This window comes from Saccostrea echinata, unplaced genomic scaffold (assembly GCF_033153115.1).
Source record: "Saccostrea echinata isolate AGI-Se365-2 ecotype Australia unplaced genomic scaffold, CSIRO_AGI_Sech_v1 ptg000023l, whole genome shotgun sequence".
Taxonomy (NCBI): Eukaryota; Metazoa; Mollusca; class Bivalvia; order Ostreida; family Ostreidae; genus Saccostrea; species Saccostrea echinata.
Window position 1 is genome coordinate 11,638,521 of NW_026889772.1, and position 27,812 is coordinate 11,666,332.

General features: G+C 35.4%; 1 protein-coding gene across 1 annotated transcript in view; it reads right to left on the bottom strand.

The window, feature by feature from the left end:
* Window positions 1–27,812, bottom strand: part of LOC133191196 (uncharacterized) — a 46,132-nt gene that overhangs the window by 6,579 nt on the left and 11,741 nt on the right. Inside the window, exons 4-14 of the mRNA XM_061326927.1 lie at window positions 17,075–17,388; window positions 8,898–10,114; window positions 8,689–8,795; window positions 8,429–8,498; window positions 8,037–8,147; window positions 6,707–7,057; window positions 4,382–6,296; window positions 4,126–4,268; window positions 3,798–3,961; window positions 3,416–3,536; window positions 568–633 (exon numbers count right to left, since the gene is read on the bottom strand). Coding sequence (XP_061182911.1) covers window positions 568–633; window positions 3,416–3,536; window positions 3,798–3,961; window positions 4,126–4,268; window positions 4,382–6,296; window positions 6,707–7,057; window positions 8,037–8,147; window positions 8,429–8,498; window positions 8,689–8,795; window positions 8,898–10,114; window positions 17,075–17,388 — 4,579 coding nt within the window. The remainder of the gene's footprint in view (window positions 1–567; window positions 634–3,415; window positions 3,537–3,797; window positions 3,962–4,125; window positions 4,269–4,381; window positions 6,297–6,706; window positions 7,058–8,036; window positions 8,148–8,428; window positions 8,499–8,688; window positions 8,796–8,897; window positions 10,115–17,074; window positions 17,389–27,812) is intronic.

Below are 27,812 nucleotides of genomic sequence, written 5' to 3' on the forward strand. Positions count from 1 at the left end.
ACAACGAAATTTAATTTTATTTCTTTTATCGAAGTTATTCAATTAGTTCGCAAACTTTTTGATCACCCCACATATATTCTATAAAGTTTGGAAAAAAATAATGAGTCATTTCAATGATCATCTTTTGACAAATACTGCCTACAAACATGGTCATTCCAGTATACTCCCCAAACTTTGTTTGCAGGGGTATATAAAAGATTAACAAGCATGTACTTAAGAAATGAATATTTTTTGAGAAATCCCGAGTACATTAACTATGACGCTTCACAATGGCATACAAGATAAATATACAGGCATGAAGCATTGTAATTCAGGCACCTCAAGTATATATACATGTAAAATCTTGTATTTAAATTACATACCAGAGGACTGGCAATAAATTATGTCCATCAACTATATGTCATATTAATTTTAAAACAAAGCACTTAACACTATGGTTTTGATATCAAGTACAGTATTATGATGTAACAATGGAGATATTCATGCTCATTCATGGTAGTGAAAATAAACTGTTTTCCAATTTGCAAAGAATCAAAGGGAAAAATATTTGGAAATCATCATACTCACAGATTTCACTTGTGTCTTCTGAAATGGCATGGAGAAGTCAGGGTAGGACTGGGTTACCACTTTGTTCTAAATGAAAACAATGGCATACAAGTTAACAAGAGGCCCAGGGGCCACATGGCTCACCTGAGCACTGTGCTAGGGAAAAAAAGAAGCAAAAATCATGTTAGTATTTAAAATCTTAAATGCATAAGTGGTCCCGACCTACCCCTAAAAGGGAGTGGGAGAAGGGGGATGAACTGAACAAAACTGAATCTACACTAACTAAGGATGCTTACATATTTTTTTTTTGACTAACTAACTTTTTCCCTACAAGTTTGAACTTTCATTGTGGCCCCACCCTACTGCTGGGGGTTATTGCTCTGAACAAACTTGAATCTTCACTATCTGAGGATGCTTTCATATAAATATGACCAACCATGGCTTTGCTGTTCTTGAGAAGAAGATTTTTAAAGATTTTTTCTATATATTCCTATGTAAAACTTTGATCATTCATTGTGGCCCTACCCTACCCCCAGGGTCATGATTTGTACAAACTTGAATCTACACCACCTGCAGATGCTTCCATATAAATATGACCAATCATGGCTTTGCTGTTCTTGAGAAGAAGAGTTTTGAAGATTTTTCCTATACCCTCCTATGTAAAACTTTGATCGTCCGTTGTAACCCCATCCTACCCCCGGGGGTCATGATTTGAACAAACTTGAATCTACACTACTTGACAATGATTCCACACGAGTTTCATTTTTCCTGGCCCATTGGTTCTTGAGAGGAAGATTTTTCAATGATGCCATTAATTTTTTGCTATTTTGTAATTATCTCCCCTTGGAGGAGGGCATGGCCCTTCATTTGAACAAACTTGAATCCCCTTCACCCAAGGATACTCTGTGCCAAGTCTGGTTGAAATTGGCCCAGTAGTTTTGGAGAAGAAGATGATAATGTGATAAGTTTACGACAACAACAACGCCAACGATGAAGACAAATTTCGATCAGAAAAGCTCACTTGAGCCTTTGGCTCAGGTGAGCTAATAAGCTCTATATTGATTTATCTTAAGAAAGCTCTAAATACAGGCCCCTAAATACTGCTCACTGAAGTTCTAATTCAATGGTAGTTTTAAGCAGTTAGAATTGTCTGTCCTTTGATGTTAAATACGAAATTTTCAGTAAATAACAAAGGATGATTGCACTTAAGGACATGCCAAATTTGCTACAAAATAAAATTTCAAAACGCGCATTTTTCTTTTAAGTGCTGGAATGGTCAACATCCAATCTAGAACTTTATGTAATTACATTAAACAAAAGTACGTATTTTCAAAGTAGAAATCTGTTTTCATTGGCAGGGGTCATAAAAATTTCTTGAATCTCCATACGATAATGAGAACATCCACTTTTTAGCTTACTTTATACATAGTCAGCTCATGTCTATCTATTATTCTCCACTTAAAAGTGGTTGTATATTTGCATTAATAAAGTGGTGGCTGAAGGGGATTAAAAGACAGACATGCGCTCATGGTTTAAAAGAGAAAATATACTTCTTACATTTGCTCTCTGTTGTAAATAAGGGTTGTGACATGTTGAAAATTACAATACATACAATTTCTTACCTCAGGTAACTTTGTGATTACTTAATTCCATCATGTGACTTTAAGGTAGCATGTTTTGTTGTAACTATAACATTGTGTTCGAACATGATTAAATGTCACACATTGATTTAAAATCTTCTGTACTTACATGGACATAACTATATTGTTAATTTTGTTTTGAAACCTTTCTACTGTACTTGTGCCATACAGAATAGAGAGGGAGATGGGGAAAGAGTGATCACACATTTTTTAAAATATATACTTAACTGTTATTTAAGCTAGTCTTATTTTAAACCTATAACAATGTAAGCTTCACCTCTCGTGCATATTTTTATCAACCTATTGCCCAATCAAGGGCAGGTAAGTGTAAATTCTCATATTTGGAGGTAGCAAGAACAAAAAAAACAGAAAATTATTTTATTGTCTCACTGTCTAGAATCATTTTAACATTTGGTTAAAAATTGACAAGATTCTTTGATAAATAAAGTGAAATTAGGTTAAGATATAAAAGCAAAAGAAGTGACTGAAAAAGACCCCCCCCCCCCAAAAAAAAAAAACTGCTTTGATAAATAAAGTGAAATTAGGTTTAAGATATAAAAGCGAAAGTAACTGAAAAAGACCCCCCCTCCAAAAAAAACTGCATCAAGTGCAGTCATCATTTGAAATAGATCAAAGTACTCACAACATTATATAAGATCAAGATAAAGTAACTGAAATATTATTTGCATGCACTTTTCCAAATTTCCAGTGTAAGTAAACAATATAGATCTATTTCACATTTACATCATTGCCTATAACCGCTTTTCTTGGAGAAATAATTATGACATATACCCCATGTTGAAAAAGAACAAAATAATCTCAATATATCACAATAGGAAACCTCTAGCCGCCCTATTGAATTCCTTTTAACCACTGTTGCCAGAGGTTCTTGAGAAGTCAAAAATGTAAAAAGTTTAGAGATGATAGACATCAGGTGACAGACAGACACCCCAAGATCAGAAAAGTTCACCTGATTCTTTAGCTAAGGAGAGAGCTAAATTTCATCAATGCTTCGAACTTTCTCAAGTGTGCATTCAAGTAAAATTTTGAAAAGATTTTCTCAGGATTTTTGTGTTTTCAACATTAAACTTGATGGGGATGACATTTATATTACACAAAATTCTTTTCATAATTTTTCTTCGCTGAAAGGACATCACCTGATATTTGTCCTTTTCTGATATTGACAGAAAATGCATCTGTGAAATATGATATTGTGCATGAAGGCATACCTTATTTTTCATGATCTGTGTGGCAAACACTCGGGCGTGGGCTACAATGTCCTTGACTGATAATCCACTGAGTCCCCCTCTCTGCTTCCTGACCGATGTTATCACACTTATCACTTCTTCTCTGTAATCAGACACTTCTATTCAAACTCTTTTATTCCTTAATTAACATCTTAAAGGATTGCTGATTTACTTATTTCCATTTTCCCTTCTTATAGTGAAATGCTATCAAGTTGTGCACAGTAAAAATACCACAGATAAGGACTATTGCTACAGCTGAAATACCTTACTGAAAGGGTTCATGACACAAACAAAGCTTTAACTTAACTATTTAAGATTTCAATATTCTGGAAAATCTAAAATTTTAAATAAACTGGACTTTAACCTATTAAGTCCTGCAAAGATTTCTGAAAGTCGCTGAACAAGTTTTTCAAAATTGTTAGCCTTTTCGCTTGCAGTTGACGCTTTCTGGGATAAATTCTTCTGTGGTGGAAGAGGTGGGGGTAGGGGAAGCTGGGTCAGTTCTTTCTTCTTTCCTTTTTTGGTGACCTATAAAATATTATTAGACATAAAAGTTTACTAAACATTATGTGACAATCTCTAAGGCTAATATTTTCAAAAATAATGGTTTCTAACGTCAGAAGCATGTGTGAAATTGTCAGTGAAATCAAAAAGCGTCTAAAAACATCTAATTGAGGAAAAAAATAGCTCACCTCAGTCCAGTTTTCTTTCTCTTCATCAGTCATTTCATTGGATGGTGTTTGTCTTCCTGATCCTCTCTGAGCCCCTTCAGATGTTGGAATGTCAGAAGTACAGGAGATCTGGTCTAACTGGTCAGCATCTTTACCAACCTCCACTGAAAATAAAATCAATGGCTATTTAAAACTGTGACATTTTCAATAAATTGGTTGCTATAGAAAATATCTTATTTTTCAAAACATATTACCATGACAAAAGTAATTGTATTACCAGGCTTGTCTGTTTTCATCCATTCTCTCAATGACCCTTTCTCCATTGGTCTTCTCTTTGTACTCACTACACTGCCCAGTTTCTGCATCACATGGTGCTCCTGGTTGACCTCTAGTGGGGGAGGTAGCTCTTCTGTCTTCTTAATCAATGGCTTCTGCCACTGATTATATACATCTTGAGAGGACTTGGACTTCATTTCAAACTGCCTTTCCTCTTCTTCCATGTCATCATCTTCAATCTCATCTAAGTTCAGAGTTTCAAGTTTGGAATCCTCTTTTATTACTGGTTTTACTGCACAATTCCTCAGTGTGGACAAACTTTCTTCATAATTTGTAAACTTATCATGATTTATACTTGATGTACGGTCCAAATTGCTAAACTTTGCCTCTAGCCCCTTTGATTTATTCAGTTCTTGATTTTGGTTGACATGCTTTTGAAGCTGCCCCTCTGTGTCTTGAAAATAAAGTTCCTTCACACTGAGACAAGTATCCTCCGGTTTGGCACAGACAACACTTGAACTAGACACAGTAGAGTTAGTATGGTAGGGTTTGTGGCCCTTGATATCTGAGGTGAATGGTGTTAAATTTAGTGGAGGTGGACATGCAATCTGAGGGTTCTCTGTTGAAAGGTGTTGATCTACATAAGGTTTAGTTCCTGAAGTTTCTACAGTTGTCTGAATATTAGGTAAACTGCTGGAGTTTCTGTTAGTGTTTTCAAAAGATAAATTTGAGGATTTTGACAAAATGTTGGCATTTGATTCAGCAACAAGATCTGGTGGGGGTGCAATCCCTGGATTAACCTCAAATGGCATATCAAATTCATTTTTCAGGGGTGATTTAAATAGTCCTGCAGATAATCCTGACCTCGAAGGCAACTGACGTGCAGCAATTCCCAAATTTTTGTAGGAACTTGAGCGTTTTGGAATGGCACCACTTGCTATAGATGGCACAGAGATTCCTGCAGCTTCATCTGTTGATGATAATGACTTTGATGACTGAACACAGCTGGTGGTATCTTTAAGTTCATCCCTAGGAAGGCTTTCAGCAGAGCTTCTCTTTTCCTGTTCAGATGTTGTATGTTCAGAGTTCATATTTGGAAGCATCCCTGCAGTCCCCACATTTCCACCTGATAGCATACAGGCTTGTAACACCATGGTCTGCTGAAGGCTAATGGAATTCAGCATTGCTGGATCTTTAGCAAAATCTGGATACACCTGAGCAATCTGTGCTTTCACTGCCTCAAATAGAATTGGGTCAACAGTTACACCCTGTTTTAGCATATTTTGATGCAAGACATCAGCATTAACTGCCTTAGAATTCAACTCTGAACATGCTAAGGATGTCTTCTCTTGGACTACCAAGTTCTGTACACTTTGATTTTCAGACAATGGCTGGGCATTAATGTTGCTTTGGTCATTTTTTTGATTTTCCAATTGAACTGAAATTTTCAAATCATGTCCATTATCAGCTTTTGTTTCAGTGCAAGAAATTTTACCAAGGTCAGCTGATCCATCCTGAGAAGTAATGTTCCCTTCAACACTGCCACCTTTATCTTCATATAATTCAACTTGATCTTGAAAACTTTGTGATGTCTGTATGTTCTCCATCTGTAAAGCATGACTAGATTGCTGTATAATCTCTTCCTCTGTATTAGTAGGTAAAGAAATGGATTTCATTTTCCCACTACAAACACTTATGGAATCCAAACTTGAAGGTTCAAGTTCATAGTCTCTTTCACCACTTTCAAAATGCATTTGCTTAGAATTCTTTATTTCAGAATGTTCCAAGCTGGTCCTGGCTGGGGTTGCATAATCACCATATTTTTCAAGTCCTTGGGGCACAGACCTTTCCCATTCTTGTTGCAAATACTGCACCACTTGCTCATTTGAAGACAAATGCCCTTGATCCCCTGTGACCTATTTGTAAAACATATTTATTTAATTCTAGAAATTTAAATATTGAAAAGAAAGACTAAAGAAAGGTATTACAAGAGTTAAAACAAAACTAGACACCATTAATAGGCGACCATTTTAAAGGGTCCAACTTTTACTTTACCGAAAGACATTATGATTATCATACATTTATTTCCTCCTCAAAAAAAAAAAAATACATTTCCTATATATTGTCTTTTATTTAGATAGGTACACATGTATTCTGTTTAAGTTTTACGTGTTTAACTGATGAAAGTGAAAAAAAAGTAAATAGATGGATGTACACCCCCATCACTATATATCATCACTTTTCAGGTGGGGGGTATAAAAATAACAATGAGCAAAAATAATCTTGTAAGCAGTATCTGTTTTTCTTTTCAAGCACTAATAATTACCCTAATGAAAGCATCATCTACACTGTCTAATTTCTCCTGATGTTCCACTTGATCTTCTATTTCTGGTTTGTCCCCTTCCCTTTTGACCTTGACATCTGAAGATTTTTCCTGCACATGAACCTTTCCTCCAGACTTGCTTTTCTTCTGCTTAGATTTGCCTTTGGATTTTTTCTTTGTGATTTGACTTTCACTTAATGAATTATCAGGACTTATTGTTATTTCCTCTTCCTCCGGATGACCTCTGACCTCCTCCAGAATATTTCTAGACCAGCTTGTATTGACAACAGTTGTTTTCCTTGCAGTAGAGAGAGAGTTCATGTATTGATCTGCACTTGGAAGACTTTTTAGTTTCTGAAAAATATATACATCTTAACCAATAAAACCAGTGAATTTCATTTCCAATTACAGTAATCTAAATTTTAAATCGTTTTCAAATTCTCGATAGTTTTTGGTGGATACAACTGAAACATTGAGATAATATCCAGGGCCTGGGAAGGGGCCGCGCCATGCGCCATATGCGCATACTGTTGAAAAATGGTGCAATGAAATAATGGTGCGCAGCGCCATGTGGCGCGCCCCGCAAAATGCGGGTATGCATGTTTTATTACTTTGCAAGTTCTTCGCAGTCCGCGCTATCTGTATTCTTCATCAAAGTAAGATGGAATCTGTGATGTATTATATAATAAAATCAGAACCATCATTTGGCATATAGACATCCACTGGCAAAGAAACAGGTTTTTTTTTTTCATGTTGTTTGATTCGTAAGTGTCTAGTTGTTTTTGATGGTTGACCACAGCTTTACGAAACTCACGCACATGGAAAATTTAATTTATATACCTTACAATGAAAAACCTTTTCAACGAAGTCCATTTACAATGTATTTTAGCCTGCCCCGTGATCTCTAAATCGGCATCGTTAAAAAATGGTGCTTTTGGTTTAAATATAATTTTTCTAAATACTAGTTGGTTAGAATCTAGATGACAATTGACTGAAGTTCTTTGAAACGGAAAAATCATTTGTACTAGTCAATGTCATATGACTTGTCAATTCCTATCGCATTTTTCTTTTTAATTTTCCTAAATTTTGTTATTAGAGATATATGCATTATCCTATAGCATCATACTATGATTTATTTCAGAATGGCCCCAATATATTTCCCCTCGGCCCCTTAAATTTCAAAATGGACCCATCATTTTATGAACAGTGGGGCCATTGGCCCCACCTGTTGCTTGACCTTCCCAGGCACTGTAATATCATAAAATATCCACCAAGAATTTTTATTTTAAACAAATATATCAACAGATAAAAGCAATCATGATATTTTCTGTACCTTTTTATTAACCATCCGGCTAGGCTGAACTGGAAAATTGACTTCAAAGCAAGGCACTTCTGACAGAATTTCACCTGAATCTAGCTTCTCTTGTACAGTTTCTATTTCCTCCTAAGGAAATTTTATATTAATTTAGCAAATGAAAAACCATCATTTTATAATCATAATCACTTTAAACTAACACAAGCAATATTAGTGCTTAATGCTAGTATTCATTTTTTTAATAATTAGTAATGAATTTTAACAATACAAGTAAATGATTCCAAATCACTACTATATTCAAGTAACTGTTAGAACACTTTCTTTTATTTCAATACTGAATCCTAAAATACTACAATTTTGATCCGTTACTTTGCTCGAATTAAACCTTTTCATTAATACGCTGTACATACATAGAGACTCCGGATGTTTCTCTTTAGATCAGAGATCTGTTTGTCTATCACTTCTCCCACATCCATTTCTCTGCAAATATTAGAGTCCCCAGAATTCATCAAACACAAGAAAATAGAACATTATCAAACAACCTAACAAAGACACTTGTACTCCTTGTATATATCGCTACTAATGTCTATTACATGCTAATGTTTATGTGAAATCAAGAAATCATGGACCACTTTGCAAATGCTCAAGAAACAAGAATTCTCTATCTTACTCTAGATCAAAATAGTTTGTCCAGGTGTCCTTGCTCTTCTCCAGGCTTGTCACCTGTCTTTCCATTTCATCTAAACACACCTTTCCTTTCAGTAATAACAATTCCCTCTAGAAAAAAAGAGGCATGTGAAAATAAAGATTATCCATTTGATGTTTCATATTTAACCTTGGATGTTTATCACTATTAATGCACAAAAAACAATTCTCTACCTGAGTTTCCAAAACCTTGGTTCGAAGTTCATTCATAGGAATAATGATTATATCATCATCTTCTTGTTCAAATGTCTCAGTGGTGTTCACGCCCACTTCCCTTGAATCACATGTGCCTGTTTCCACACTCTGGTCCTTAACTTTAATTCTGATAGTGTTACAGGACACGTCCACCACGGGTTCCACCCAGGTCTGACATGAGGCGTTCTTGGAGTAATGGCCGTGACTCTGATTCAGTTTGTGTATGTGATGAGCAGGATCAAACGAATAGCTTGTTGGTTCTTTGTAAGATGACACAGAATGTACTAGAGACATGCTGTGAGGATCACCAACTCGAGCAGATGGAGTGAACTCAGGAGAAACAGGGTTTAGGGTGGATTGTGTTTTCTCTTTTGGCATAAATTCAGGAGATCCTGGATCAAGTACAGTTCTGAGAAGTTTTGAATTCAAAACACTTGACAGCTTGGTTGATTTATTGGTGTCAACACTTTGTCTATTTGTCTGTTTATCACTCCCATATCTGGCCTGCCAAGAGTACAACTTCTTTTTACTCTCTCCAGTTTCCTTCCCTTCCACTTCCTTTTTCAGTTCATTTACTGCCGTAACAATGGCATCATTTACAAGTCTTTTAGCTATATCATCAATACTTTCACTTTTATCTCCTTTAACATAAGTGGACTCCCTATGTAGATCTTGTTGATGCTTTTCAACTTTCTTTTCAAAGTTTTCACATGAAGCATTATCTTTCTGACTTTCTAAACTTCCTTTTAAACTGTCTTCTTCAGAATCTAAATTCTCACTGTTTGTAGACATAGATGATAGTACAGAATCATTCCTCTTTAAGTTCCAAGAAGAATCTCTTTCCTCATCACCAAGTAACTCGTTTCCTGCATTGCATTCACCACTAATTAGTGTGTCTATATTTTCTTCAATCCCTCTGCAGTCAGTCTGACGTATCTCTTCAGAATTCTGTATGATAATTCCATTTGTGAGCCCTTTTTCTTGGAAACTACTGAGCATGTCTAGGTCATGCTTATTTTGACTAAGGTTTGGACCACCATCTGATTTAGTAACACTTGTCATCATCCTCATTTTCTGGTCCTTTTCTTGGGTTTTCAGAAACTGTTCCACTGTACTGCTGATCTCAATTCCATACTGGGATGCTTTAGCTTTGAATTTGTCCTCGGCTGATTGTGGTGGTGAAGGTGTTCTTATAGCTAAAAATAAACAGATGTAATGTAATGAGGAATTTTTTTTAATTTAAATTTTTTAAAACATTTCATAGTTAACCATGTTAACTAGAGATATGTCCATAAGACACGAATACCCTGCCCAAGGTGCATTAGTAATGCAACATGAAAAGAAATTTACTTTGCTTCTTTATTCATAATTAGGGTAAATGAATAGTAAGACTATGCTACAGTTGTATAGCTCTCATCAATTTGTATAAGCATCTGAAATTTGATGAAAATATCTTAAATAGTTTCTTTAAAAATGAGTTTTGAACACAACAAATTCTATAGTCAGAGGTTGTAGGGAAGGTCAAGTGAAAAAAAAAAAATGGACACAATTCTAACCAATATATATCAGTGCAAGTGTTGGCATAAAAAAATCAAAAGCCTGAAAGGCTTCAATAGCGTCGAACATGAAAAACAATGCATGTCAATTTTTGAATTTGAAGAAAGCAAAAGTCAATTGTATGATTCAGGTAGCCTAACAAAATTTTTTGTAAACAGAATGTCAACTATTATAGTCCAAGGGCTCTATGTCATGATCCGAATAGAGCTGGGTTTGAATTGACCAGACACCGTTCGACATATCAGACAGGCAGGCCAGTCTAAAATTCATTCTGAATATCAAACTCATCTCTTCCAGTCAGTTGAAGAACTATGAAGGATTTATATATTATTTTATAAAATTTATATAATGTTTTCCTAATTGCCAATGTCTAAGCGCTGTTTTAGTAATTGCTTCTATACAACCTAACTCTGCTCTGTTACGATTACGATCGAGCGTGGTATATGGGTATAATGGGAAATGGATAAATATAGTAAAACAGGTCAATAACTTCGGTTTTAATGATAAAATTGGTCATTAGATTGTAAAAGCAAGTTCAGATTTTGAAATTCATTATTTTAGGTCCTCTAGTATTCGTGTTTATGTAATTTTGTGAATGTTTTACCGCCTATTAAGTTGTTATCATTCCAAAACCTTATTCATGTCATTCGATGAGCCCTTTCTTTAGAAATTCATCCCCAACAACTATCATGTTTTTCTTGTGTGAAAATAAACATAGTACCTTTGTTTTGTAATAGAATTAATTGTAGATATAATTGATGCAATTTTATTTTCAAGTTATTATCAATTGTGAGCATTTTCAAAGGAATTGATTTATAGCTGCATGTATTACTATTTTATTTTGCGGATGCATCGACTGACACATTTGGTTACGTAAAATTCGATGGCAATTTTGATCGGGGCCATAACTAGATGACGTTCAAGCTCTAGAGCTTGATGCCATAAAAATCTTTCATAGTTCCAAACTAGAAAGACTCCCCCTTCTAAGTAAGACTATGCTATGAATCCAGCTACTGCAGTTCTTGATTAATTTTTTTTTGTTAGTTTAGGGAATATTGTCACAACTCAAAGATCTACCCTCAATCCAGACCAAGTTGACAAATTGGTATTTTTATTTTCAAAAACATGAACAATTGATAAAAATCTGTCATAATAGCAATATGATAACAAATGTGAAAGACGTGTTTGTTTACCTATATTCATAAAAAATGTCATATCGTGATATTTATCATATGGTGGACTGAATATCGTGATATGTATCATATACATGAGGTTGTGTATCAGTGCACCCTACTCATCCTCAAGACAATCTTCAGAGCTAGTCACTTGGGCTATCAACTTAAATTTTACTGGTCAATCTATTACTTTCACTGTCCCACTGGGCTAGTAGGTATGAACAAGAGGCCCATGGGCCACATCGCTCACCTGAGCACAATGGCTAGGAAAAAGAATGGGTGGACTTAACTGGCCAGAAAAAATGCCGTAAATTAAAGTTTCATAAAATGATTATTTCTTTCCATCAAATAAATCCCAGATATCTTAACCGTGAATTCATGGTACAGATGTGAATTTAAAACACTCTTTTCGAGGTAAACTAAATAAATATCGAAGGCATGGTGCCTGAAGATTTCTTGAATATCAATATATAATCAGGGTCACGCGTTTTTCATCGTCTGAATACATAGCGCATGTTTGTCGGCTGTTCTTAAGAAAACTGTAGTTGTATATTGAACAAAATAATGTCATATTAAAAGGAGAAGAGCCGACAAATGTGCGCTCACACTTAATTTAACAAAAAACATGTTCAAAACAAAGTTCTCGTTTCCATTGTTATAACTGAGTTAACCTAGATTTGACTTCGATTGACCTGTTAAATATTACAATTCATCACGTGATGTCCACCTGCGAGTGTACTCGTGAAAACAGTTACATTGTATTCTTCAACCTGACCTCGTTCTAAATCACATCTTTGAGCGTGTTTGGTTGCCGTTTTCAGAATTTAGCAAATTAAATGTTGTTTTAATTTTGCGTGTCCACACATTTTTCTATTTAATTTCATATTGACATTGCTGTAATATGCCATACACATATTCGAATTTCTAGAGAGAGAGAGAGGGGGGGAGAGAGAGAGATGTCAACAATGACACCGATCGAAAGCCCCGCCTTCTATTAAGGAGGGATTCTTGTCTGGTTTCTGACTAGACAAAATATTCCAAGTATATTTGCTTGTATGTCTTATAAACTTAGCTGTAATATATTTAAAAGATCATATTTTTCTTTACTCATCATAATTGTACAATTTTAAATAGAAATGGTAAACTGAGTTTGAAATCCATAAGGGACTATATTTTTGGCGCAACTGCGGCGTATGAAAATATCTCCTTTTCTGCCTAGTAAAATCACTTACAGAACATAACATGTGGTTAATTTTTTTAAACAATCAAAGACTTGAAGAAATTTTGATATGTAACTAAAATTAATAATAATGTCCTAAAGTTTTAAAACATAGCAAATAAAAATGATTTTCTAAACAAACTAAAATCTTGTTAGCTTTTGAAAGCCTCCAACCTTAAAACAGATTTGAGCAAAAAAATCAGTAAAAAGTGTTTTTTCTCTCTTACTAAGCGGTCAAAGCTTTTTGTTTTTGTATCATTTTGTATATTTATATGAATTCTTTACCATATGTAAAAATAAGAAATATTTAAATATAAGAAGTATATAAAAATAACTAATATATCCTAAAAAATTAAGAAAAAACAGAGGAAATCTGGATTAGCCAATATCTATTTAAGTTAAATAATGTCAATTAATTTGGTAGAATCATCTGATAGACCCGATATGGTAACATACTTTGTGCAAAAAGAAAAAAACATTTTATCTTTTAAAATAGAAAAAGGCATCACATGATTAGCAACAGTAATTTTTTACTCTAAATGTCAAGGAAAAAGATAATGACCTTGACCTGACCTTGTTTCCAAAATAAAACGGTCAAATTTAATCTAATTGATACCATCACTTAGTGATATTGTCTTCTTGAATCTCTGAAAATTTCATTAATTTTTAAATACGAGAAATATGAGTAGAATAAGAGAAGAATCCCTCCTTAATATTGATTACGTGACCTAAAAACCACTCCGGGTACATGCCATATTCCGGAAGACGACATTAATGTATCATTGCTTCAATTTTGATTCATGGCAACAGGGCATTGCTTTTGTACAAATGTTCTACCTAATATAACCATGTATACGTAACTCTTTCTATTGCTTGTAATATATTTTGGATTCACTTCATTTACAGCTTGGTAGAGTAGTCGCAAAAAGATCCAAAATAGGGCGTTAAGTCCACCCATTCTTAAGCACAAATCAATTCAGTATTGAAAAGTTTACAGGGGGGAGGGGGGCTTGAATTTTAAACTACCTGAGGATGCTTCCATATCAATATAACAAATGGCTTTGTTGTTCTTGAGCAGCAGATGTTTTCCTATATATTCCTTTGTAAAAATTTGATCCCCCATTGTGACCCCACCCTACCCCCGGGGGTCATGATTTGAACAAACACGAATCTACACTACCCAAGGATGCTTCCATATCAATATGACATATCAAAGCTTTGCTGTTTTTGAGAAGATTTTTAAAGTTTTTTCCCTATATATTCCTATGTAAAACTTTGATCCCCCATTGTGGCCCCACCCTAACCCAAGGGGTCATGATTTGAACAAACTTGAATCTACACTATACTACCTGAGGATGCTTACATACCAATATGACTAAACAATGTTTTGCTGTTCTTGAGAAGAAGATTACTAAAGACTTTTTCCTATATATTTCTATATGAAACTTTGCTCTCCATTGTGACCCCAATCTACCCCCGGGGGTCATGATTTGAACAATCTTGAATCTGCACTATCTGAGGATGCTTCCATATCAATATGACATTTCATGGCTTTGCTGTTCTTGAGAAAAAGATTTTTAAAAATTTTTCCTATATATTCCTATGTAAAATTTTGATCCTCCATTGTGGCCCCACCCTAACCCAAGGGGTCACGATTTGAACAAACTTGAATCTACACTACCTGAAGATGCCTACATATCAATATGACTAAACATGGTTTTGCTGTTCTTGAGAAGATTTATAAAGATTTTTTCCTATATATTTCTATGTAAAACTTTGATCCCCCATTGTGACCCCACCCTACCCCCGGAGGTCATGATTTGAACAATTTTGAATCTGCACTATCTGAGGATGCTTCCATATCAATATGACATTTCATGACTTTGCTGTTCTTGAGAAGAAGATTTTTAAAAATTTTTCCCTATTTATTCCTATGTAAAATTTTGATCCCCCATTGTGGCCCCACACTACCCCCGCGGTCATGATTTGAACAAACTTGAATCTACACTATGTAACAAAAGTTTCCTATAAGTTTCAACTTTTTAGGGCCAGTGGTTCTTGAGAAGATTTTTTCACTATTTCTGAATTATCTCCCCTTGAAAGAGGGTGTGACCCTTCATTTGAACAAACTTGAATTCCTTTTACCCAAGGATGGTTTGTGTCAAGTTTGGTTGAAATTAGCCCAGTGGTTCTGGAAAAGAAGTCGAAAATGTGAAAAGTTTACAGACGGACAGACAGACAGACAAAATGTGATCAGAAAAGCTCACTTGAGCTTTCAGCCCAGGTGAGCTAAAAAGACTGGCCCAAAACCAGTTCTTAAACAAGGGCATGCAAGGCGGAGCAAAAGAGCACATCAATCCCAATATAAATTATTGCTTGCATAACGGAAAAGCACTCACCCACTAATGCACACAGGCGCATTACCTTATCCACTCCAACTCTGTTGTGAGGGGATAAAAATCAGACTATATTCAAGTAACCGTGAGTTTATTTTCCAATTTTAATAACCAAGTTAAAAAAAAAATCATTTCTTCACCGTTAAATCTTGGTTCTTCATCAACTCTAGTGGTGCCACTTTCAGATTCTGCATAGCCCTTGTTTACTGCACATATTTCTTGTTTTTATAATACATTGTTAACATGTTCCACCATGGTGAAACAGCATTTAAAAAACATTACAATGTTTAAGAATATAATCCTCAAGAAAAGGATGACTGCACTTAACGCCTGTTTTTGGGTCCTTTTCGGTTGCTTCTGTTGCTTTTATATCTAAACCTTACCTCACTTTTGTATGTTTATGAAAGAATACTGTCAATTTGGAACCACATTTAAATCTTAAAATGATTTTAGACTGTGATACAATAAAATGATTCAATGTTCTTTGTCCTTACTGCTTTCCAAATATAGTGAATTTACACTTACCTGCCCTTGATTGAACATTAGATATGCATGAGAGGTGGAGCTAATATTGTAAGAATGGCTCTAAAATTAGACTACATAAATAACAATGACATGTTTTGAAAAGCGAACGTGATCACTCTTTCCAATCTCCCTCTCCATTCTGTATAGCACAAATACACTTCTGACAAAGGTTTCAAAACGAAATTAACAATATGAGCACATCAATGTAATTAAAGCAAATTTATATCAATGCCAGATGACTTAACGTGTTCGAACACAATGTCCTAGTTAGCACATCACATGCTTCCTTACAAGTCACGTGACGGAATTTAGTATTCACAAAGTTACCTGAGGTAAGAAATCACGTGGTGAATTATAATATTCAACATGTCACAATCCTTGGTTACAACACAGAGAGCGAATGTAAGAAGAAGCAGTTTTTTCTCTTTTTAACCATGAGCGCATGTTTGTCTATTAATCTCCTTTTGACACATTATTATTTATGCAAATATACAACTACTGTTAAACGTAGAAAAATAGACAAACATGCGCTGACTATGTATAAAGTCAGTAAATAAGTGGGCGTCCTCATTATCGAACGGAGATTCAAGAAATTGTGATGACCCCTGCCTTTGAAAACAGCTTCGAACTTCGTAAATACACACTTTTATTAAACGTAATTACATAAAGTTGTAGATTGGATGTTGACCATTCTTGCAATGAAAAGAAAAATGCTTGTTTTGAAAGTTTATTTTGTCGCAAATTCCGCATTTCCTTAAGTGCAGTCATCCTTTGTATGCTTCCACTTAAGTTTCAGCTTTTCTTGCCTAGTGGTTCTTGAGAAGAAGATTTTTAAAGATTTTTTTCTACATATTTCAATGTAAAACTTGGATTCCCTATTGTGGCCCCGCCCTAACCCCGGGGGTCATGATTTGAACAATTTAGAATCTACACTACCCAAGGATGCTTCCACATAAGTTTCAGCTTTTCTGGCCCTGTGGTTCTTGAGAAGAAGATTTTTAATGACCCCACCTTATTTTTGTCTTTTCTTGATTATCTCCCCTTGGAAGGGGGCTTGGCCCTTCATTTTAACAATTTAAACTCCCCTTCACCCAAGGACGCTTTGTACCAAGTTTGGTTAAAATTGGCCCATTGGTTCTTGAGAAGCAGTCAAAAATGTGAAAGTTTACAAACGGACGGACGGACGATGGGTGATCAGAAAAGCTCACTTGAGCTTTCAGCTCAGGTGAGCTAAAAAAAGATGGAGGTAGTTCATGTTGGGGGGGGGGGGGGGGGGGGATGTACCTTGATATACAAAAGATCCACTCAATGTAGGAAAACTTGTTTGGTTTGCTAGAGGTTTTAATGTCTCTTGGGGTGGAGATTTTATAGGTCCAGTCCCCAGGGTAGAAGCTGTTGCTAGTAAAGATCTGTAAGATCCAGGTGGTGTTGTTGTAGGTTTAGGGTAATCTCCTGACATGTCTGGTGAATTCACAAGCATCACAGGGTTGATAGGTAAAGATTTAGAGGTTCCGGGTAAGTATGTTTTAGCTCTGGGTGATGGAGGAAGGTCCACTGACTGAATTAAGGATTGTCCTGTTACATTAGGAACTGAAAATCTAAAAGAAATACAAAGAAATATGTTTGCTAATAGGCATACATGTACTATGATACATATAAACAAACACCCCATTTACCAGCTTTTAACCATTACTAGTCTAAATACAAAACTTTGTGACATACTATATATTGGGCAATTTACCACTTACCAGCTAGAAATTTTTAACACAACATTTTCATTAAAACTAAAAAAAAACAAAAAAACTTTCACATCACCTTATGTATTTGGTTGACAAAAAGAAACAAGATGTGTTTGAGAAACACTAATGCCCCTGTACAAATGTATGGTAGCTCAAGGAGAGGGTTAAGTTTTTCAAATGTAGATCAAACTCCAAGATCAAGGTCTTGAGGTGAAAAATGTTGGTACCCAAAGAAAGGTCTTGTCACAAGGAATACAATTGAATGTGATATATATATATATGAAAGTCCTAGCACCCACTATTCAAAAGTTATGGTCTAGGTTTAAGTTTTTCAAAAGTAAGCCAAACTCAAAGGACAGGGTCGAAAGGTAAAAAATGTTGGTACCTGTAGAAAGATCTGGACAAATGGAATAAACATGTGTTATAAAAAAGCCCTAGCTCCAACAGTTCAAAGTTATGGCAAGGTTAAAGTTTGGTAAATTTTTAAAAACTAGATCAAGTCCAAGGCCAAGAGGTCAAATATGTTGGTACCCGAATAAAGGATACAGATGTGAAATACAAAAGCCCTAGCACCAACCATTCAAAAGTTATGTGCAAAGTTAAAGGTTTTTTCAGACAGACAGATGGAGCGACCAAAAACTATATATGCCCCCAAATCTTTGATTAAGGGGGCATAAGAAAAGTCTTCAATGGACAATCACCGGATCCTTGGACCTCCTTGAAACTGTACAATTGTTGTTCCACCTACATACTTAATTCCATTAACATGATTTAATCATTTTCTTTAACAAACTTTAATCAGATACACTTACAAACTAGGATTACTTTGAGGATTGTCATACCAGGAAGTAAGTTTCTGTTAGAATGGGTTAAAAATCCAGATTTACAACTATCCAAGCAGGTGCTCTAACACCCTACAAGTACTGCTACCAAAAGAATCCATATGATATAATAACTTTTGCATGAAGCAATTACAATGTAACAGAATAAGTGTACCTAAATAAAATGAATCAACTTCTTTAACAATATAACTGTTTTACTCTACATAAAATTAAAATGGACTGGAAAACATTAAACTTTAACATACTGTATGTACAGGTAAAATAAAGTGTTAGAATTAGCAGCTGCTAGGTTTATTGTAAGAATCTAGTACTACAACATGGGGCTTTGATACGACTTTCTATACTGGAATGATGAATCAAAGACTCGTAGTTCTAACATATTACTGTATCAGAATATTATTCAAGTCTTAATGGCTACAGCACTAAAGGGCTATGCAACCTTACTTCCCAAGAAAGATCTGGCCTGAGAAACCTTACAACATGAGTGCTTATTCAAAGTACCTCTGGACAAAAATTACCAAAGAGAATATTAATGTATTGTTATTAACTAAGTTATCAGAAACCATTGCATACTGCTTTATGTGAATTCACCCCTAGCTTCTAAGGCAACATATATATACAATACATATATCACAACAGCTGACACTGTACAGAAAAACAAGAGGCCCATGGGTCACAACGCTCACCTGAATAACTTTGGCCCTGCTGTTCTTCACCAGATGATCTTTTTGTAATACCTATTGTGGCCCCGCCCTACCCACGGGGATCATGATTTTAACAATTTAAAATCTACACTACCCTAGGATGTTTCCATATAAGTTTCAGCTTTACTGGCCAAGAGGTTCTTGAGGAGAAAATTTTTGAAGATTTTTCCTATATATTTCAATGTAAAACTTTGATTCCCTATTGTGGCCCCGCCCTACACCCAGGGGTCAAGATTTGAATTCTTTAGAATTTACGCTGCCCCAGGATGCTTCTACAAAAGTCTTAGCTTTTCTGACCAAGTGGTTCTTGAGAAGAAGATTTTTTTTCTATATATTTAAATATAAAAATTGGATTTCCTATTGTGGCCGCACCCTGCCCCCAGGGGTCATGATTTTAACAATTTAGAATCTACACTACCAAAGGATGCTTCCACATAAGTTTCAGCTTTTCTGGCCTAATGGTTCTTGAGAAGAAGATTTTTAAAGATTTTTTCTACATATTTCAATGTAAAACTTGGATTCCCTATTGTGGCCCCGCCCTTCCCCCGGGGTCATGATTTTAACAATTTAGAATTTACACTACCCCAGCATGCTTCCACATAAGTTTCAGTTTGTCTGGCTAAGTGGTTCTTGAGAAGAAGATTTTTAAAGATTTTTTCTATGTATTTCAATGTAAAACTTGGGTTCCCTATTGTAGCCCCGCCCTTTCCCCGGGGGTCATGATTTTAACAATTTAAAATCTACACTACCCCAGGATGCTTCAACATAAGTTTCAGCTTTTCTGGCCCAATGGTTCTTGAGAAGATTTTTAAAGATTTTTTTCTATATATTTCAATGTAAAACTTGGATTCCCTATTGTGGCCCCGCCCTTCCCCCGGGGGTCATGATTTTTACAATTTAGAATCTACACTACCCCAGGATGCTTCCACATAAGTTTCAGCTTTTCTGGCCCAATGGTTCTTGAGAAGAAGATTTTTAAAGATTTTTTTCTATATATTTCAATGTAAAACTTGGATTCCCTATTGTGGCCCCGCCCTTGCCCTGGGGGTCATGATTTTAACAATTTAAAATCTACACTACCCCAGGATGCTTCCACATAAGTTTCAGCTTTTCTGGCCCAATGGTTCTTGAGAAGAAGATTTTTAAAGATTTTTTTCTATATATTTCAATGTAAAACTTGGATTCCCTATTGTGGCCCCGCCCTTGCCCTGGGGGTCATGATTTTAACAATTTAGAATCTACACTACCCCAGAATGTTTCCACATAAGTTTCAGCTTTTCTGGCCCACTGGTTCTTGAGAAGAAGATTTTTTAATGACCCCACCCTATTTTTGTCTTTTCTTGATTATCTCCCCTTGTAAAGGGGTTTGGCCCTTTATTTTAACAATTTAAACTCCCCTTTACTCAAGGATGCTTTGTACCAAATTTGGTTAATATTGGCCCAGTGGTTCTTGAGAAGAAGTCAAAAATGTGAAAAGTTTACACAGACGGACAGACAGACGGACAGACAGACGGACAGACGGACGGACGGACGACGGACAAAATGTGATCAGAAAAGCTCACTTGAGCCTTCGGCTCAGGTGAGCTAACAAGAGGTCCATGAAACACAACACTTACCCAAGTCACCACTCTCTTCCTGACAAATGAATTGTACATGTAGATATAAAACATTAACTGTCTAGGGATGTGCAATTTTATCGGTATAGAGTTTTCATATGATGTATTTTCCCTTAGAGTTATTTCCCATCTTGGAGGTCAAACAAGAAGTCTTTGAGCAAATGCTCACTAGTAATAACCCCGCTCTGATGTGAATATACACTCTCATGTTGACATCGAATTCATACAAAAATAAATCCCACCATTTGGCATGCCTAAACAAAGATTGTGCTAAAATTTCAAGCATCTGCACTGAGCAGTTGTTGAGAAAACTGTGACAGAAATTTGGCAGACAGACACATGGATAAACAGGAAGTTGACATCAGATTTTAAAAAAAAAATGAATCCCACCATATGGCATGCTGACACGAAGATTGTCCTAAAATTTAAAGCATCTGTGCTGGGTAGTTGCTGAGAAAACTGTGAAAGAAATTTGGGAGGGACAGATGTATGAATAAACAGGAAGTTGACATCAAATTAAAGCAAAAATGAATCCCACCATATGGCATGCCTAAACAAAGAGTGTGCTAAAATTTCAAGCATCTGTGATAAGTAGTTGCTGAGAAAACTGTGAGGAAAATTTGTTACGGACAGATGCACGGATAAACAGGAAATTGACATCGGATTCTAACAGAAATGAATCCCACCATATGGCATGCCTAAACAAAGACTGTGCTAAAATTTCAAGCATCTGCGCTGAGTAGTTGCTGAGAAAACTGTGACAAAAATTTGTTACGGACAGACACACGGACACACAGACAGACACACAAGGGTAAAACAGTATACCCCCCTCTCCTTCAGAGCGGGGGTATAACTAGTGAATTTTCTTCTTTGAGCAACCAATTTTAAACATTTAAGGGCAAAAATCTTTAAATTACTAAAAAGATGAATTAAAGGAGGCTTTTGCTAACATAAATCCGTAAGAAAAACTTTGTTATCTTCCCCTCATTGCCCAGTATAATAAGTTTAAATTGGTTGAATAATGAAGGAAACTGGGCTTGTTGACCTCCAAAATGGCGACCAACAGGAAATAACTCATGCTAAAATCGCATCTATTGAAAACTATCTATATTTGTATATTGTGATTTTTTTATTGTATGATATGTATCACGATACAGAGACTTAAATACCAGTGTTTAGGTACCTAATTATAAATTCTGAAAAATTATTCATTTGTTTTTTCAAACCTTTAAATTACAATTACAGGAAGTGTAAAAAAAATTTTGAAAACAGTAAAACAACGATACCCTAGCATCTAAACATGCTTTATATTACAAGATGCTTGTATATTATTAATTTTGACCATGTGGGCTTCTAACTTTTCAAATTTTATGGGCCCACAATGTGATCCGCGGGCCCACATTATATGTAAATTAAACAAGAGGCCCAAAGGCCTTAACAGTCACCTGAGTATAAAACAACAATCCATAGAAGTATAAAATAAACTGAAAGGAGCTTTTGTAAATCTTTGATCGTCCATTGTGGCCCCACCCTATCCCCAGAATCCAGAGTCATGATTTGAACAAACTTGAATCTATACTACCTGATGTTTCCATGTAAATATAACCAATCACGGCTTTGCTGTTCTTGAGAAAAGAATTTTTTCAAGATTTTCCCTACATATTCCAATGTAAAACTTTCATTGTCTATTGTGGCCCACCCTATCCCTGGGGATCATGGTTTTAACAAACTTGAATCTACACTACCTGAAGATGTTTCCACATTTCATCTTTCTTGGCCCAGTGGTTCTGGAGAAGAAGATTTTTCCAATGTATCCCATGTAAAACTTTGATCATCCATTGTGGCCCTGCCCTACCCCTGGGGGTCATGATTTGAACAAACTTGAATCTACACTACCTTAGGATGTTTCCAGATAAGTTTCATTTTTCTTGGCCCAGTGATTCTGGAGAAGAAATTTTTAAAATATTTTTTCTATGTATTTCTATGTAAAACTTTGATCTTATCAAAATGACTAATCATGGCTTTGCAGTTCTTGAGAAGAAATTTTCCTATATATTCCTATGCAAGACTTTGATCGTCCATTGTGGCCCCGCCCTACCCCCTGGGGTCATGATTTGAACAAACTTGAATCTACACTACCTGAGGATGCTTCAATATAAATATGACCAATCAGGGCTTAGCTGTTCCTGAGAAGAAGATTTTTCAAGATTTTTCCTATATATTCCTATGTAAAACTTTGATCGTTCATTGTGGCCCCACCCTACCCTCGGGGGTCATGATTTGAACAAACTTGAATCTACACCACCTGAGGATGCTTCCATATAAATATGACTCATCACGACTTTGCTGTTCTTGAGAAGAAGATTTTTAAAGACTTTTCCTATATATTTCTATGTAAACTTTGATCCATTGTGGCCCCACCCTACCCCCGGGGGTCATGATTTAATCAAACTTGAATCTACACTACCTGAGGATACTTCCATATGAATATGACTCATCACGACTTTGCTGTTCTTGAGAAGAAGATTTTTAAAGATTTTTCCTATATATTTCTATGTAAACTTTGATCATCCATTGTGGCCCCGCCCTACCCCCGGGGGTCATGATTTGAACAAACTTGAATCTACACTATCTGAGGATGCTTCCATATAAATATGACCAATCAGGGCTTAGCTGTTCCTGAGAAGAAGATTTTTAAAGATTTTTCCTATATATCTCTATGTAAAACTTTGATCGTCCATTGTGGCCCCATCCTACCCCTGGGGGTCATGATTTTAACAAACTTGAGTCTACACTACCTGATGATGTTTCCACATAAGTTTCATCTTACCTGGTCCAGTGGTTCTTGAGAAGAAGATTATTAAAAGATACCATTAATTTTTCATTAATTCTTAATTATCTTCCCTTGGAAGAAGGCGTGGCCCTTCATTTGAACAAACATGAATCATCTTTACCCAAGGATAGTTTGTGCCAAGTTTGGTGGAAATTGGTCCAGTGGTTCTTGAGAAGAAGTCGAAAATGTGAAAAGTTTACGCACGACGCACACCCGCACGACGACGGACGAAAACAGATAGCAATAGGTCACCTGAGTGACTCAGGTGACGTAAAAAAAACAAAACAACAAAAATCCTTCTTTTTTTTTTTTTTTTTTTTTTTTTTACGAGTGGTTATCCACAACCCTGAGTAGAAGTTTTATATCACTCCACTGTGGGGCTGATAGATTATTTTAAACAGGGGAAATAAATATAAAATATATTAAGAATTGATTAAATTATTTAAAATAATTTAAAAATCATGTTGATTGTAATTGCTAACATACAAAGACAATTGAATATTATTTCTAATCCATGAAAAATAATTTGTCAAATTTTCAATCATACATTCTCCACCATACTGGATTTAGTGCTCCATGGTTTGTTCCAAAAAAAATTAACATTAAGGATTAAAGGAAACTGTAACTCGAGTTTTGCCCCCTTCACGGGCATTTAAACAGAGGCAAAGTTCTCAAATAACCTGGCTACTCTTTCATATACGATGCTTTCATGGTCTTCATAAATATATGTAAAATCATGCATTTTCATCATTTGATGATCTGCAAAAAATGTACAAAAGCAGAATGATCAATTTGTTTTTCCCTGGTCTAATGGTTCTTGAGAAATGATTTTTTTTTTAAATAAATCCATCTTATTTCTGTATTTCTTTATTATACCCCAAAAAAGTTTTGTGGCAAGTTTTGCTGAAATGTTTTCATGTGGTTCTGGAGTAAAAGACAAAAATTGTAACAAGAGGCCCAGGGGCCACATCGCTCACCTGAGCACTGTGGTTATGAAAAAAGGAAAATTAGTTTAGCATTGAAAAGCTTAAATGCATAAGTGGTCCCAACCTACCCCTAAAAGGGAGAGGGGGGGGGGGGAGAGGGGGGGGGAGTATGATTTGAACAAAATTAAATCTACACTAACTAAAGATGCTTACATAATTTTTTTTGACCAACTGTGACTTTTTTCTCTACAAGTTTGAACTTTCATTGTGGCCCCATCCTACCCCTGGAGGTCATGATTTGAACAACTTGAATCAACACTATCTGAGGATGCTTCAATATAAATATGACAAACCGTGGCTTTGCTGTTCTTGAGAAGATTTTTAAAGATTTTTCCTATATATTCCTATGTAAAACTTTGATCGTTCATTGTGGCCCCACCCTACCCTCGGGGGTCATGATTTGAACAAACTTGAATCTACACCACCTGATGATGCTTCCATATAAATATGACCAATCATAGCTTTGCTGTTCTTGAGAAGAAGATTTTTCAATATTTTTCCTACATATTCCTATGTAAAACTTTGATCGTCCATTGTTGCCCCACCCTAGCCCCGGGGGTCATGATTTGAACAAACTTGAATCTACACCACCTGAGGATGCTTCCAAATAAATATGACCAATCATAGCTTTGCTGTTCTTGAGAAGAAGATTTTTGAAGATTTTTCATATATAATCTATGTAAAACTTAGATCGTTCATTGTGGCCCAACCCTACCCCCGGGGGTCATGATTTGAGCAAATTTGAATCTACATCACCTGCAGATGCTTCCATATAAATATGACCAATCATAGCTTTGCTGTTCTTGAGAAGATTTTTGAAGATTTTTCTTATATACTCCTGTGTTAAACTTTAATCGTCCATTGTGGCCCCACCCTACCCCCGGGGGTCATGATTTGAACAAACTTGAACCCACACCACCCAGAGATTTTTTTACCCCTTGATTCCAGGGGCCGGGGCCGTCAAGATTGGGAAAAATAGCGATATTTGGTTGAAATTGGGAAAAATATCTTCATACAAATAAATAGGAAAAAACAAAAGTCAAATATTTAATCATTCTTCTTATTTTTTATAGTATGAAGCTGGCTTAAACCAGCTTTAGTGATATGAAATATTATTATGCTTCCTGTCAGTTTGTCTCTTTATAATCAATACCCAACTATTTTCGCATAGTGTTCTAAGGATTTATATAGCGTAAGCATACTATGCCGAAATAGTGCACGGCTGTCTTTTCTAGAGAAAATGTAATTAGCACCCACGCTGGGGATCGAACTCACGATCTGGAGAACGTCAGTCCAACGCGTTACCGATTACGCCACAAACACCGCTGCTTTACGGAATGTATTTTCAAGTATATAAACGTAGTTTTTATACATTTGTCACAAAACAAGAAATAAATGAATATAATTTCTAAAAGACTGATATTATTGATAAGGATCTTAAAGATAAATTCTCTAACAAATAATCGAATTTATCAGTAACCAAAATTGCAACGTAACATGAACTGGTTCTTCGGAGTCAATAAAACGCTTTTTGATATAACGCTTGATTAAAGAATGTTCAAGAAAATTTTCATTTAGATTTAACGTCTGCAAACAGGTTTGGGATTGAGAATTTAATTAAATTGTCGTATACAAACAACAGTCAGCATAATAATTATAATAGTGTTATTATTTGGATGTACTATGCCGAAATAGTAGTCAGGGTTTGACACATAGTGCACTCGCCTCCGGCTCGTGCACCATGTGTCAAACCCTGACTACTATTTCGGCATAGTACATCCAAATAATAACACTATTATATAAATAGCGGCTGTTGAAGTTCAGAAGCTAAAAAATGGCAAAGCCGCAGGGTATGATAACATTGTAAATGAACATATTTATATGTTGTCATCTTTTTTACCTTTATGTAAGAAGTTCTTTAAAATAACATTTTAATAGTGGGTTTGTTCCAAATGAGTGGTTAATCGGTATTGTTTGACCAATTTATAAGAATAAGAGCGATTCAACCCAGCCTGAAAATTACCGTCCTAGGCAAACTTGAGAGACTGACATGATGAACGGAATGTCAGACACCTCGGCCCAACGACACCTCGGCCCAACGACATCTCGGCCCCGACGGGTCGGCCCAGGATTTGAGACACCTCGGCTCACGTAAAAGACACCTCGGCACAAACAAAAATGTTTTATTTTAAACATATTTATTTAATATATTCTGAAGTATTTTATTAATTATTATAGGGACTAAATGCAACGGATTATATTATTATATATCCATGAAATAAAAAAGAAAATAAATGAATAATCTTCCGAGAGTAAATACGGCGCATCCTTTGGCGTCTCAAGCGCGTGTCATATGGGGTGGTGACAATTAGGAGTTTATTACGAGCAGGCTAAATTAACCCAATTGTTGGGTACAAACCACATATCTACCTTGGTTGGTTTAGGGAAATATATCCATTATGCTCTAATATTACGCAACGAAGATCTATCAGGTTAACGTAATTTCTATCTGTGAGGTTAACATGTGTACAATATGCCCGGGTATGTGTAAAACACGAAACGAGAAACAAGAAACGAGAAATGAGAAACGAGAAACAATAGCATGAAAAAAAACCCACAATAACCTAAAAATGTCAACCAAGGGGCAGCTTTTGCCTTGATTTCATTTTGTTAGAAAACAAGTGCTGAGTGAAATTAAAACATATAACTTAGGACAGATTTATCAGTGATCCGGCACTGCTAACCCATAAAGACATGACAGATTTAATTAAACATCAACAGCTGAAAAGTACACAATTTGTAAGAGACAGATTCCTTCAAATTATTTTCTGCATTTTACATAATCAACAAAATGTTGAACAAAATGCTAAACAAAATGTTAAATAATATATTTATAAATAATCATTTATGAATAATTATTTATAAATAATATATTTATATTTTTGTTATATATGTAGTAACGAAAACTATTATATAAACATTGACAATAAATTTCACCAATAATACATGTATTACCAGAACTACTAAATCATTGTGGTAGTAAAAAGCTAATGATCAGTAACAGTTGATTCTTTTTGACAGAGGTATAGTTAGAGTTCTGATGTAGAAATTTGGACCATTATATATAGTATCCTAACGGAAATACATCAAATTAGTTTATCAATGAAATTGTATCATTTGATGATAACATTATTATTCTAAGCAAAAACTGAGTAAGCATTTCTTTCAGGTAATAGTATTGTATTAATTAAATCTGTCAACATTTTATTATTTTTTTTTGTGTGTGTGAGATAGTTGTGCGG